Genomic DNA, 15,968 nt, shown 5'->3' on the forward strand with positions numbered 1-15,968 from the left:
AAGGAAAAAGCAAACGCAAAACTTTTAAAATAAGCTGCTGTACCAAAGATCGGACATAATTCCATAGCAGCAAGTTCCTACAAGTTTCTTGAATGATGTATCAAATATTACTTTACTGGAGAATTATCTGTTGTGATATCCTCAAGTGTATTGCTTATTGCTTTAAAGTAGTTAATAGAAATACAAATCAGTTACAGATAACAGGCTGAACTTAATTCTCAGTGCTCTTAATAAATGCGTTATGAGAGTTTGGTCCCAATGTCTGTGTTAACACTGTGTTTTGGCTATGGCTGCCCACTTGCACTGTGAGGAATGACAGCCGGAGGGTTATAGTTCCCTCTTTGTCCCTCAGTCACCAAACCCTGGGAGAAATAAAGGCAATGAAGGCTGTGTGCTGAGTTCGTCTACAGTAGATTGGACACAGCAGGGGTGCCACCGTGGGAGCATGCTGGACCCATGCCTTCTCATGGGAACTGATGTGTGATTAGGGTCCAGAGGCTGCAGAGCCATCACCACCAGCTCTGTGCTTGGGCAGGCAGGAAAAAGAAATTTCCCTGCAAATGTAGACAATATGGAGGAATTTCAGGGGCTGAGATAACTTGGCTCTTTGTTTCTACTTCAGTTAAGTACTAAAAACAAAACAAACAAAAACAAAAGTAAATATGCATAGAAAAGAAAAGTAGCTCTTTCTTGTACTTTAAAAAAAAAATAACTTTGGTAAGATAGGAATAGAGATGGACCGTGCTAGGAAGAAAAGTTTGTGTTTCTCAGGAGAGCTGCCATTGGCTAGAGATCTTCATGGTGGAGGCTACAGCCTAAAGATGGAGGGGAGCTTTCTCTCCACAAGCTGGTCCTTAAATCACAAAACACAGGGAATTTTACAATAAAGTTGTGTCCTTAATGTGTTGGCACTTTGCATAGGGTACATCCTACATATAAATACATTAAAACAGATCCAATATACAACATTGCAGTAATCAGGACCAAGTTCTGACCTTGAATATAGGGAAATCCAAAAGACCAGAGGAATATTTTAGAGAAAAGACAGGCTCTTAGAAAATCTTTAATATTACTGCTGGCTCATTTTTCTTTTTCTTCTGCAGCATGTCATGAAACTGCATGGCAATGCCAGTGAGATTCAGACTACCTCCACAGGACACTCCTGAGGCTATCGCTAATCAATGGTCCCTTGAATATTATAGCAGCTCTACTGTCTAAAAATTGAAACTGCAGAAAACTTAAAAAATAAATAAAAGGTGTAAAAATCTTATTTTTTAAAGATCACTGAACATCTTTTTACACAGTTTTTACCTTTTGATGTAGTCCAGTCCAAATAATTTTGTACTGATTTCCATATGAAATCATTCCAGGTAGACATTCAAATAATTTGACTACAATATTAAGACTGTTAATTGACCTTTGTAGTCAATGTTATAAATATCTCAGCACAAAACAAGTGAAAGTAATTGATATGAAATGCTTTTGACAATCCCTGAAGTGTTAAATATTGCAGTATGTGGTTATCTTTTTCACTCTGGACTGACTGTCCAACTTCAGAAGCGCAAAGTATTCTAATGAAAACATGGAGTAATGTCTTCTGTCTGAGATATGAGCTAGAAGCTTTATCTTTTTTACAAAAAAATTAAAAATTTTAGAAATGTAAGAATACTGAGAAGCCTTGGCTCTTCTTTGCAATATTGTGGGACTTGAGTTAGTTATGGATTAATGATCAAAGAGTGATAATCCTACTCTGGTGTTTCCCCATTTAAGACACTTCCAAGACAATGAAAACTGTATTTTTCCTCTTCTGTTTTCCATTGTATAACAGAAAAGTTTTCTTATGAAAGAATGAGAGGGTATTTTTGGTCGTGATTTTTTTTTTTTATTTTCAACAGTTGAAAAAAAAATAGAAATTATTGACAAATGCACCGTATGTTGGATTTTAGAGGTCTTCAGACTGACAGTCTCTAGAAGAAGTTTTCAGTTACTTTGCTAGGACAAAAATTGGGAAATAAAAAGTTTACATTTCTTTGTCTAAAAAAATTTTGGCATAAGAAAAAAAACTTAGTTTTAACATAAACAATAGGTGTCTGTATTTGCCCAGTAATTGACAAAATTATGTAAACATCAAGAAGGTTAGTATTTTAAAATTGACACAGAAAAACAGGGTGCAATAAAATATATTTTTTAAAGAAAGGAAGTTTTGGTCTGTTGAAATTTATACATGAGTTTCCTAATTTCAAAAGAATAGTGTATCTAAGACAAGAGGCCTGTTTTTAGTAAGGTCCTGTGTTTTAATAATAATATAACTACTTTGTATATTTATTCTCCTCTATTATAGGCCCAAAATTACGTGGTCCTGGAGGGACTCCAGCCCAACAGCAACTACAATGTAGAACTGCAGGCAGTAACACGTTGGGGTCAGATACGCTTAAAAAGTGCTAAGGTTTCTCTTCATTTTAGCACAACTCAGGACACCAGGAATAATAGTGAGTAATTGTATTGAAACACCTGAATGCTTTATCTCTTCTTTATCTGAAATTTAAATGTTTTATACAATGATTTCTCAAATTAAAAAAAAATGATAATTTTCTTAAAGCTTTCTGTTTCATATATAGTGATCCTGTCTCAGTGAAGATGAGTAACCTTTTAATGTTACAATTTCTTATCTAAAAATTGGTGACAGTTTTTGCCTTATTCTTTATCTTAGATCCTATTCTCCAGAAATAAACAAATGCAATGAAAATGGAACCATTTGCATGACTGTGGTGTTAATATCTTTTAAACGCAATAGAGGGAGAAATATTTGCCAGTGGCTGTAATAAAACCATTTGTGTGTCTGTGTGAACTGGACAGTTTTAGCTTGCAGTACTTTTTAAAATCCTGACTATTTTTAGTAGCCCATTAGTTCAGATTCTTGCACCACACAGCTGTGTATCTACTATGAACTGAAATAAAACATCAGCTCTTCTGTTAGAGAATCTAAAATGTTCCATGCCTGACAAACAATGGATTCTCAATAAATTATTGAACATGTAGGACCCACATTCAAATTGGAATCTTGAGATCTTTAAGTGTCAGGTTATTTCTTGTTAGGGTGTTCAAAATCTCACATGCTAACTAATATAGTTGAAAAGCATATCTGAATCTGAGGATAAACCGTGATTTTTAGTCTTTCTTAAATGCTATTTGTAGAATTGCAATACAATACCAAGTTACTGCCCCAACTGCTGATGCGTCTCTGATTAACCAATACAGGAAAATTCTGATAAGATGTTAAAATAATATAATTTTCAATATCCTGTCCTGACTCCATTTCATTTTCCATCCGTTTACATTCCTTTTTTTACTTGACCTTACTTGTCAGCATTTTTATAATGTAACTGCAATTACTCTCACCCTAACTAATCAATTGCTGTTGTTGCTGGACCCTTCGGCAAGCATATTGGATTTGGATATACATAAAATAGTTGTTAGCTATGACAGATCTTCATATCTACAGTTGCCTTCCCTTTTTAATGTATCAAGAAGATAAAATACACCTAAAGATCCTTCTTTTTCCCATATTGATCTAATTTTTACTACCTTTTGGTCCATTTTAAGAGACAGCAGAGGGCCCAGTTTTCTTCTCTTCAACACTCTGAGTCTTTGCTTGAAATCCATACCAGGATATGAGTTTGAATCTCCACAGTGTGTACATAAGGCAAGTTTGGGTTAACTCCTCAGTGAAGCCCAGCATAAGTGAATGTCAGAGTTCTGCCCTGTCCATATGGGCTCTCTGAGATTGTACCTGTTCTTTCTGTCGTCCCCTAGAAAAGTGACCTAGTCAGCAGGATTGTGAATTATATTAAAAGTTTATTTGAGTTACTACATTTAGTTTTCCTTTATTTTCTACGTGTACACAGGAGATGTAATAGAAGAAAAACTACAGTGGGAACTGGGTGTTTAATTCCACTACACTCAGCCACTGAGCTCAACTAGAAGCATATCAGTGGTCTTTATGAGAGATGTTCTAATTTTGCTGAGTATTTTCCTAAGAATTGAAGTTGATTTTGCTCCCCACCCCGGCAAAGCACGTTTTGCTAGACAAACAAGTAAAAATGTCCCTTTTTTTTTTTGCTCCTTCCCCCCTGCCCTGGTCTTCTTGTCTCTTCCTATTAGAAGTTTCTGTGAAGTTTTGTATCTCAGTGCTAAACTTTCAGGTGTTTCTTTTTCAGTCCAGTCATCTTGACTGGCATTTCACCAGATTATGTCACAGCTCTGGGAAAGAACACGTAACTGAGTTTACTTTACATCAGGTCCCAGCAGAAGGCTCATGCCTGGATTTCTCCTGATTCTGAGGCTGATCTGTGTCCTTGTTACTGGGACAAAATTCTTAGTGCCCACGTACACACCAAGCCAAAGTGACATTGGACAAACTGTTGAAGTTCTTTCTCTCATTTTACTATGAAAATAGCTTAAGAAACTTTCCCCTCTTGGGAGCAGGGATAATTAATCAACTGATGTTTGTCCGGTCTTATTGCGAGTGCTAACATTAGGTCAGATCATCATAGTCTAACCTGATAGTAAATTCAGACTTTCTATATAACAAAAGCCCTGTAAACTGAAGCTGAGTAATTGAGATTGGACTGTGACATTTTTGGTACCATTCTATACTTGCTGTGAAAAACCTTTTTGCTGTAGTGCTGTATCAGCTCTCCTCCATGGTCTCACTAACCGTCTGTCTGTCGTGGCCTATGTCACAAACAGGCTTGTGTTGTAAGAGGAAGATTTTTGTTTCACTTTTCCCTCTCCAAAATACTGTATTTTTGAGAATCTGATGCAGCTCACATCTGATTTGTTACATACCAATCCTCTACGAAATGGAGTTCATTTACCCTATAACCTCATGCGTGACTTTGGTGGTTTCATCATTTTCTGTCCACTCCAGTAGCACCTCTTTCCTATCATCATCACAGATAGATTTAAATTCCTTCCACAATTTTGCTTGGATAATCTGCCCTTTCTTTGTTTTACTTCAGAAAACAGTCCATCAGTAGTTTCTGTGAAAGTCCACTATCTACTCTTGTCTAGTTAGTATAGACTTTCTAATGCCTTGTGCTTTATTTCACTTTACCATGGTGACCTATTTGCACTAAAAGGTTCATTAATGGTTCATTTTTTTTTATAAACCAGATTAATACTATACTAAGAGCATTTTTTTTGTTTTTTTCTTTTTATTTTTTGTTTTCTCATATACTTCAAGTATTTGACTGTTATGTTCAAGTTATGAACATCCATTTAGTTAATGAGCAGTATGTTCTTTTTAACTGCAAATCAGCACCTGGAAGAATTAAACTACATATTTGTTTTACAGTAGAGTACGTCAATAATAAGTTTACTGACAAATCTGAGCATCCTTTCTGTTAAAGGCATGAAGTAAAGGATTTAAGATTCTTTGAGCCTAAACCACTGATATCACACATTGTAGTGGATAGAGCACTCTGCTGACAAGTATATTTGGACCTTTTTGGAATTTTTTTAAAAATGGCGAAATTATAGGTTACATAGAAAAGCAAATAAAAACTACTCCTGTAGGAGATGCAAATTCATCTTCTGAATCTCATTGATCTTAGTTAGGTACAGAGCCAGTCCTGCTTGAGGTACTTTTGAGAATACTCAGAAGCAGATGGAGAAATATGAAAAAGAAAAAAAATATTGCCTGAACTATTATCTAGGACATGACATTCATGCCCCCTCTTTATCTGGGGACTTCCATGGCCTTTGGGAAGTAGTTCCAGAAGCAACACGCCAATTTTGCTGAAGTTCCACTGTAAGTTGCTCTGCTCTCTGTGGAATTAAGCTCTGGTTTTTTAGGTGTCTGTTCTTATTGTCAGAATAGGGAGTAGTCCATAACTCGCTGAAGTAATTTAGTCCTGCAGACCTCTGTGAGCTTTGACCCTGGCCCTCAGGCGTTATATTTCCCCACACTCAGAAATATGTTGCCTCACTATATTTGTATGCTTCACTTCTGGGAAATGCAGCAAGACTCTCTGTCTTGATCTTTATATAGAAATATTCTAAATTGGTGTCCTGGTTTTTATGGAAGTGGAGCAGACAGACAACAGCATAGCAGAGATTTAGTAAAATTAAAATACTTTGAGGTATACCTAATAGATTTAAGTTTATACTTCTTTCTATCAGTTTTTTGTTTCCTTTTAGGTGGTGTGAACATTATTATTACCTTGAGAAAGAATTTGCCTAAGTTCAGTAGTTTTACTTTAAAACAAGTGAAGAAAATGTAAAATTGTATGAGACTAAGCAAAGGGTTGTCAGAGTAAAATTTGGCCAAAAAGCAAGTGGGTTTCAGCAGAAGCTACATGTAGGGCACAGTGCTCAAGTTTACATGTTACTCATGGTAATTTTTGAAACCTGAGTCTTTCCCTCTTTCTCTCAAATATGTAGTTAATAACTTGCCACTTCCTACTTATTAGAATCTTTACTTTTCATTTAGGTGAATTGAATACGGCTTTTTTTTTGTTAATCTGATGCAAATACTGTCCTCTTAATCAGAACTGATATATTTGCAAGTGTGCAATGAAAATGCAGTTTGAATCAGCATTGCTGCCTTTTAAACTGAAAATACCTAGATATACTGTCAACCCTGGTAAATGTTGAACTGTTGCCAAGCGAAATGCTTTATGAAGGACGTCCTCTTATCATTGCTTGTTGGAAACTAGGCACGTAGCACCAAAAAAATTGCTCAAAGTTAATTCTTCTTTTACAATGTTTTCCTAAGCATTTTCTGTTCACTGTTGGAAAGAGGAAAGTGGGCAGGAGAGATCTTTCATCTGACCATAGTGTTCTTATATACCATACGAAAGGACAATATTTGCTTTGATGTAATAACCACATGTGGCATTCTGTGGGTCACACTCAATGCCATCCTTGGGTTTTGTGTACATTCAAACACAGCACAAATATAAAGACCATGAATTATTATAAAGAACTACTGCTAGATACTCTGCCTGTTTAAAAAGTCAATATATTAACATTTCTTGTTCTTGGGGGTATAAATATACTTCCTTTCCTTATTATTATCTTGAAAATTTACAGAGCATTTTCATATTAGAATATATTTATTTATCTTTTTCTCTCTCTGTCCATTTTTTTTTTTTTGACTGATTTTCAGACAAGTTATATGCTTTTCAACCGTTATGGACAGTCTTTTCTTTATAGTAATTTCATTTAAGTAGGATACTGAACTAAGATAATTTGGATTAAAAACAGTATTATTTTATGAATTTCAGCACTGTTAACATAGTCATTATACAGCACTGTACTTAAATTGTTGATTGTTCTGTGTATTTCAGAGGAACAGACATCTGCTGGGAAACCCCAGAAAGGACTGGTAGATCCTTACCCAACATTTCAAAGAAGAAAACCCACTCGTTTTCTTAAAATTGGAACTCCTTTCTATCAGGACAATCAACTTCAGGTCAAAGTCTACTGGAAGAAGACAGGTTTGTCAAATTTTTATTTTACTATTTTTTTCTAAAGTGATGCTCTCATCAACTGCCTCAGAGTTGTAGAACATTGATATAATATAATGAATCTGGTACAATCATTCAAAGTTAAATCCTACACCCGTCCTTTCTTCCCTTCACCTTTACATTAAAGTGAAATGTTGCCTCTTCTCTTTGTGTTATGGATGTGTAAATGTCTGGCAGAGGGAAATGACGCGAATCAGCTATCAAAAAATTAGTCAGTCCTGTTGGACACCATATCTTCCCAGAGCTGAGATAATTTGTAGTTTGGTGGAAATTGCTTTTGTAAAGTTTTAAATAGGGAAGCAGAATTTGGCCTTGTGTTCAACAGAGCTTTTGTGGATATCAATGTTGCCTCCCTGGAGTGTGGTTGGAGGGTCTCATGCACATACAGTTGCCGGGCGGATTTCTGCTGATGCCACTGTAGTATCACTTGGACTTTGTAAGTTGAGAAATGACTCTAGAAATGAATGTGTATGGAAGTCATGCAGTGGTATTGCAAAAACTAAACTGTAGTTTGAATCACAAAATTTAGAGTTATACTGGCTCATGTTAAGGCCACAATAGGATTTATGCCAAACTTTAGCAGTCACCTTGAATTAGAACAGGATGAATAGTTGGCCATAACCACTGGAAAAAATCTTTAAGTTGGTTTTCTGCGAGGCTGCATGCACTCTTCTGTCTTTTCCAAAAAATCTAACAACAATTTTATGTTTAAGTTTTCCAGTCTAAAGGAAAATGCCATAAATTTTAAGTGTCTCTGTGAGCAAGGTTCAGTTCTGAGCAGTTTGAACCAAAGAAATTGAGGGACAAGATTCAAAGATGAGGAGACTATGATGTCTCCCAGAGGTGTAAGGCTGGGTTGTGCAACTCAGTCTACAGGCAAGATTCAGCTCAGTGGAAAAATCAATCCAGCTGCAGCCCTTTTCCTACCAGCCTTTTTCCAGAAGAAAGATTATGTATTCTGTGACCAAAATGCCAATGCCCCTAGTGAAATTCACCTTACTCCAAATTCACTGTTTTAGTTAATGAAGTAAAAATAATGACCAGTACAGCAATATTAATCTTGTTCTAAAGTAGATATCTTGAATTAGGTGTCCACTAATGATAATGGTAACTTGGATATGGAGCTTATAAGTAGGTGTAGTAGATGTTACACCATAGTTACTTAAATGTTGACATCTAAATCTGGAGCTGAAACCCACACTGTGTTACATACCTGGAAGTAATATTTGTAGTAAAAGTTATAAGTGCCTATAAAAAAAAATAAGGTTGTTAACATTCTCATAGTTGCTGAGACAAGAGGTAATTAAGATTAAATGAAGTCAGGGAGTATTTTATAGTTTGGAAATAACAGTGTTTGGAAGTGGTGTAATCTCCACAACTGGCTATCTTCAAAGACAGATATGGCACAGATCTGTTTGAAATGACATGGATTTACATGCTGTCAACTTGTGCAGGGATGGGTCAGTTGAGTTCCTGAGTTGCTGACTGTACAGCTGGCTCATCTTGTGTGACTCTGTGTACATCCAGCTGTATAAGGGGGACACCCAGAGGTCCATTTTGGTCAGGTGGTGGGAGCAAGCTCTGTCACATGCACTAGGGTGTTCAGGTATATGCTCCAGCCATGCAGTGGAAGTTGCCTTCATTTTTCTCACATAATGAACAAGTGATAGCAAAGGTGTGTGAAGAAGGACAGAATATGGCAGTTTGCCACATTTTTCTTTCCTTTTTGAAAAAGGAAATATCTGTTTTCTGAGTGATAGCATATGCAGTAACTCAGCAGGAGCCATTGCTTCATGTGGAACTGAAATGCAGCCAGTTATCTGCTCCTGAGAAGCTAGCAGCTTATATAAACTCTTACAGAAGTTTGGAGGTTATGTAGTACATGGATGAAGTACTGACTGTAAATTTACTAGTGACAGTTTACTGCAGAGAAAGTCTTTTTCACCATGCACGGAACACAGCAGGAGAAGCATACTGACTGTGTGTTGTCTTTATGAAAGACAGAAGTTAATGGAGCCAGCTGCGTTGGGAACTGTGTCCACACGTCTTTCTCCTTTATGAACTGCACGGTCTCAGGTCATGTTTAGGGAGTTGCAGGAGGTATAAGAGTGCAGCAACTATAATAGGAAACACTGAGAGAGAATTTACCTCAGTCTACTCTACGGCTTAGTGTCTAGGGTGTTTTCATTGCAGACTGGCAATCGGTTCAAATCCTTCCTAACAGGAAGTTAACTCCTTCTCTTCTGTGTGGTGGCTGGAAAGAGGAGTCCCTGTTAATTTTTCTGCTGTTCTCATTATCTGTCGTTTGCTACTTAAAACAACATTTTTTTTGTCCCAGGACCACAGCTGTCCTATAGTCATAAATTAGGATGTGTGACTTTAAAACAAATAAGAAAATATCCTGAAACCATGTGAAATAAGTATATTGATAATGGTAAGAGTTCCATGACATAAAAATTATTCAAGAAATATGAGTTTCAAGCTTGAATATGTTGGACATTTGTAAATTAAGCAAAATTTCAATTGGTTGTAGCAATCTTTGCTTGTCTGGTCTGATTTTCAAGTTTTTTTATACTTTCTGTGGTGGATTTCATGGTCCTAAGAAGAGATGGTTGCAGTGGTGATGAAATAAATACGTTACTTAGATTTTTGATTTTTTTAAGATGAAGACATTTAAACCAGTATAATATGTTGATACAGAGTGTCTTTTAGCTGTAACAAAATCTTTAACAACTACTAAAACAGCAGTCTTTCACTCTCAGTAGAACTCTGAAATTAAATCAAGTTGTTCAGTCCTGTCTGTAAGGCCCGATGTTGTTATTGTTTTCTGAATGACAGGGAATTTGTCCTTTATAACTATCAGGCTGCAGAGGCCACCTAGCAGTTTATTGCAATGTACCTTAGCGTTTCCAGATTGTATGGTGATGTCTCTTAACATTCAAAGGGAGTTCTTCCGTTACTGTGAAGAATATGTATTCCTCAGTGCCTCCTTTGAGGTGTTTTCCTCCTTTGCAGATGTGCCTCTATGAAGCCAGTGAAAGATGACAATGATAACATGAGGGCTGAAGCTCTTGGTTTTACACCATCCCCCTCTGGATAGAATTCATCAGACCTCTGTCCTGTGCAGCAACTGCAATAGAGGGGATGTTACAAACTATTACTGATCTGGCTTTGTTATACAGTAAAGAACTGATTGCTTATCAGTACTCAGAAACTGAACACAGTATTTGAGTTAAAGTCTGAGTAAGTGGATGGAAGATCCTATTTGTGTATATATGCATCGTACTGTGTCACAGTTTGGTAGCAGGAAAGACTTATTTAGGCCTGTTCTTCAAGTGTCATTTCTTAAGTCCCATTAGCTTCAGTAAGCATGAGGTATGAATGGAATGGAGGATCTGGACTTTACATTAAAATAAATCTCTTTCTAAAATAATCTTTGAGTTAGAATGCTTCGGTATGATGGCAATAATAACTTTACTTTTGCTATCAAAAATAACTCCACACTTCAAGCAGTACGAGGTGCTTAGCAAATGCACATAATATTGCTAGACAGAGTCATCACAAAAGCACATTGTAATTATATTAATACAATAGCTTCTTTCTGAAAGAAGAAAACGTCTTTCACTTGCTGCCTCTGACTTAGGCCTGGGATTAGAGAAACACAGTACATTCCTTTAACAGCATGAATCCCACTTTTGTAAATGAAAATAAGAACTCGCTTGTGGCCAGATTTTTTTGGCCATCTCAACTGTGTGAAATTAGAAATTGTGTGATATTTATGTCAAATACTGGAATCGACTTAAACAAATCACTTTTTACTCCTTGGTGCTGGACTCATAGAGTACCATCCATTACCAAGAATGAGGCACTCTGAACCCCCTACTTAAAAGGATTAGCTACTTAGAATAATTAAGATCCTCAGTATCTTGTGCAGTAATCAAGACTGAAAGTGTGAAAATAAAAAGTTCCTTATATTTCCTCTGTTCTTCAGTGGTTTGTCAACTAGAGAGCTGAGGTTTTGGAATTCAGCTGGAAAGCCTTCAAGTTGATGCAAATTAGTGTATCTCCAGGGTATGAAAATTTATTTCCATAGACTGAATAAAAAAAAAAAATTCTTTATGAGCTCACTGTATCAATTCTCATAACTTGCTGCAATAATTATAATACATTAAAATATTAGAATGTAATTTAGTATGATGATTTCTTTCCAAAGCAACATGTCACAATAATGTTGTCCAGCCCACTACTCTGCCTTCACTACTGTTTTCTTAGTGCTTGTTATTTGAGTATAATGTTACTCTCCTTGCTCATGTGAAGCTTTAGTTTCCTTCACTTTTCTTTGAATGAAGTCTATGAGCATTTATGTCCGTGTTTAAATTAAACATTGAAAGTACTTCTAGATATTTAAAATCAATATATCTGCCCCTTGGTTTTGCTTAAAAAGACAAATATTTAAAATGCATTAAGACTTGGCTTCAGGCTTCTTCCTTTGTGTTTCCGGTAAATGCTAAAGCAGAAAAAAACCAAGAACACTTAAGGCGGGGAGAGGCAAAGAATCCTCCATTGTCTGATAAATCAACCAAACAAGAATAATGAATTAAATTACAGCGAAGAATAAAATGCAAAGCAAGGCAAAGCAAACAGATATCTGCCATGAATGCTTTTAAAACCAGATCTTAGGAAAACAAAATTAACTTTCACTTAGTTCAGGGAGATAAATGAAGTGACTGTATGTTATGACTCTTTGTTTGCAGTAAGGTATTTCATGTGGCAGGTTTTAAAATGATTGAAAGCTTTCCCCATGTTGTCCTATAGTCCTTTGCCACAAAACTAGTGCCATTGAAGCTAACAAAACCCTTCAATGCCAGTTGGAGATTCTTGCTGTTATTGTAAAGAATGTAACAGTAGTTGCTTAACACTAAGGAATTATTTAGTTTGGTATTAACTGTTGCACTAAGAAGATTGGTGTTTGAGCAGCTGCCCATTTTCTAATTATTGATATTTAAGCAGTAAAATGTTTGTACTTGAAGGTATCACTGTGGTCCAGATGGTTCTTTCAATAAGAAGACCTTGCTGTTAATTGTAGTGAAGTATACACCAATGTATTTCCCTCATATTTCTATGCGAATGCAGAGACATTGGCTCAGCAGAGACTGGTTGTGTGGGTTCACATAATGTGCATTCGTATTCTGATCCCAAGCACAGGGATCTTTGACTAGATCAACTCTCTAGAAATTCACCAGTAGACATTGCATAGTTTTCCTTTTCCACATGTGCTACATCTGACTAAGATGCCTGTATCCTATGGGCTTCCTCAGCATCCTGCCTGGGGAGGTAGGTAATGCTGTCAGCTTTAAATGTTGTGGGAAATTATTCCAGAGTTAAAAGAATATCCTGTCAGAAGTATCCTCTGTGTGATTACTAGTCCTCCCTAACTTTGTCTTACATAGGCCCAAGGTAGTTCCAGGAATAAAATTTTTGTTATCCCACTGTGGTTTTTTAAAACCTCTTTGTCTTTTTGCTGCCTAGAGAGACTGAAAAGGGGAGCATCTGACCATCTCCAGTTGTACTTTATAAACTGACTACGGGACTTGGACTATTTGGTTAGTGTCCAAATGTGACGTGCTAACAATCCTTAAAATGTTGGTGGTGGGAGTAATGAAGAACATCAACAAATGATACAATTTGGTAGAGCAGATAGTATCCAACTTCTCAAATAGTATGCAATTGATTAGTAGGACAAATAGTAAAGTTTTAAAATCACATTTGGAACAGGGGCAACCACAGTGGCATCACCCTTGTAAATGGTACAATGCTGAGGAGTCTTTTCAAGGGTACAGTTTACTGCATTTCTTCATGTTTCCACAAGAACAACAGAAAACCATTACTGAGTGCTTTTCACTTGCTTCCAGACCTCCGTACCTTTCAGGGTAGGTGGTTAGAGCTCTTGGAATTAGACACTTAATGGCAAGTCTATCCAATGATTAGCCCCAGGAAGATAGTTGGAACAGATTCAAAGTCTGCAGGGAAATCAAGTATCAGAAGCCAAATCAGAACTACCTGCTGAGGTCCCAGAGTTCAGACAGCATAAAAGACCGATTTTGCTTAGCAGGCATCAGCTATCTGCTGAAGGCCTATTGTGGCTGTACTGGACTGGTTTGCTCCAGAACATTCGTTCAACTAGTTCTAACACTTTATATGGTTGATCCACTTATTCTTTCATTTTAAAATTTACATTGTGTATGCTGTTTGCAAGCCCTCAGTGTGTCCTGAAGCATACTCCAGAACACCCTTAATAATTGTGAAAGTCTATTTAATTTAACTTAATTTATGCATTTAAAAGAAGTCTTCTTTTTATTCTTAGACTTAATAACTAAATTCAAATTTAAGCTTGATTTCTTTTGAACTTGCATTAAAAGATCAAACAGAAATGTAATTGCAAATTACCTGGTCCATGAGTGCAGTCCAAAGATAGACCATCATTACGTGGGATGAGTACCTGCAGTCAGACTGCAATATTGCATTGTGAAATAATTTATCAAGTCTTAACTCACTTCAAGTCATTGAAAAGATTAACTGGCCAACTCATAAATAAACCCTTACCTGAGTTTTAATTCTTCAGGAAAAAATGTTTTCAAAAACAGCATCTTCAATAACATGTCTACCCACTACACTGTTTTCTACATTTCTTATTACTTCTTGAATATTACCACAACCTATAAAGTTATTTATTTTAACAACAAATGGAGAAATTCTTATATGTGCATATATATCTATATAGTGTCACTGGGATGGTCAATGGCAATGTCTATTTTTAGGCAGTCTGAATAACTGAGGGATAAAATGGCAAGCTTTTTGCCATCCAATTCTTCCCCTCCTTTCCTCAAACTGTATCACATTCAGTCAAAGCTTTGTCTTATGCACTTACACTGTCATACCTGGAGCAATCCTACTGTTTCTAGTGTGAGTGAAAAGATACTGAAGTACTGCAGTTTAGCAAGATACCTTTCATCAGCTATGGGGTAGTAACTGGTCATGAGAGCTCTCTTAGCCTGCCTAAGTTATGAAGTAAAATATTTAGCTTGTGATCCAGGGAAGGTTAAACTATCATCAGTGAGTCACCATGCTCACGGTGAAGGTGGTTTAAACTAACAAGTGTCTTGTAAATTGAGTCGATTTTCCTCCATGTGCCTCTTTTTAACCTCTGTTGTTTAACTTGCCTAGTTTATAAGTGGCCATAAAACCATTTGCATAAACACTACAGACAGGGACTATTTGAGTAAGTAGCTAGAGTTGGAGGGAAAGACACCAAAAAAGGGTATCTGACACTGAAGTTATAATCTAAATGTAAAGATGTATGCAGCTGATGAATAATGAGTTCTTAAACACCAGTAGCTTTCACTCCTGTGACCATAAACTGAATACAAAAATATCCATAGCAGTCTAGACCAAAGATCCATCCAACCAGGTATTCTCTTCTTCTCAGTGTCCAAAAGCAAAGCCAAAGGAACATATGAATAAGGCAAGCGTGTGATGATACTTCTGCAGATTATTGTCCCAGCTTCAGACAACTTCTAATTCATGGGATTTCCTGAGACCAATGTGATTTCATTGTATACGTTCACTTCTGATGCATTTCTCTTCCATGATAATATCTAGTGTCCCATTAGGGTCACATAAATTTTTGGGCATCTGAAATGTCCTGGGTTATGGGGTTCCAGGCTTTTAAGTGCTTGTTCTGTGAAGAAGCACAGTTTTTAATTTCTTTTTAAGCCTCTTCTTCTAGTTTAATTTGAATACTAATTCTTACATTGGAGACACAGAAGACAGCCAAACTCTGCTCACCCTGTCTGTACACACATGAATTTACAGATATTTAACCTGGTTTTGCTCTGTTCTTTTTCTCGTAGACTCAGTAGTCTTAAATGGCAGATTTAGAAACTGCATATTAATGCCATTAATTTTATGAATAACAGTTCAGCAAAGCAACATCCTGATACAGCATGACATGATGCACACCATGAAAGTCCAGTTTTGGAACTTGGTGCAGCATTGTACATGTGTGCAAACCCACCCGTACAGTTTTTGCATAGGGTATGAGAGAGAAAGGAGTAGCAGGTGCATCTCTGCATCTCCTTCCACTGTGGAGTTAGGGGTGTGCTGGGTCTGTGCCTTGATGCTGGAATTGGGAAGGACTCCTGGATTGCCTACCCTCAGTATCGCCTCCCCACCTAAATTAAAGTCCAGATTTGTCAAAGTTACACGGAAGGCTAAAGTTAATGATAGAGTACCTAGTGACATTTTCAGTAGATGTATAGCCATAGCGAGCCTTGGACTTGTTTATTTAGGTTGTTTTCATTTTAATTAAATTTGGTTTTTGGATGCTTAGATACCTTTGAAAATCTGGCTATGAGGGAGTAGCATAGGAAGCTTCTG

At 36.6% G+C, this 15,968-nt stretch overlaps 1 protein-coding gene across 1 annotated transcript in view; it reads left to right on the top strand.

Annotated features, from left to right (window-relative positions):
• KAL1 (Kallmann syndrome 1 sequence) overlaps positions 1-15,968 on the top strand; it is a 65,341-nt gene that overhangs the window by 33,639 nt on the left and 15,734 nt on the right. The window contains exons 8-9 of the mRNA XM_010085521.1: positions 2,342-2,489; positions 7,353-7,502. Coding sequence (XP_010083823.1) covers positions 2,342-2,489; positions 7,353-7,502 — 298 coding nt within the window. The remainder of the gene's footprint in view (positions 1-2,341; positions 2,490-7,352; positions 7,503-15,968) is intronic.

This window comes from Pterocles gutturalis, unplaced genomic scaffold (genome assembly GCF_000699245.1).
Source record: "Pterocles gutturalis isolate BGI_N339 unplaced genomic scaffold, ASM69924v1 scaffold8340, whole genome shotgun sequence".
Lineage (NCBI taxonomy): Eukaryota > Metazoa > Chordata > Aves > Pterocliformes > Pteroclidae > Pterocles > Pterocles gutturalis.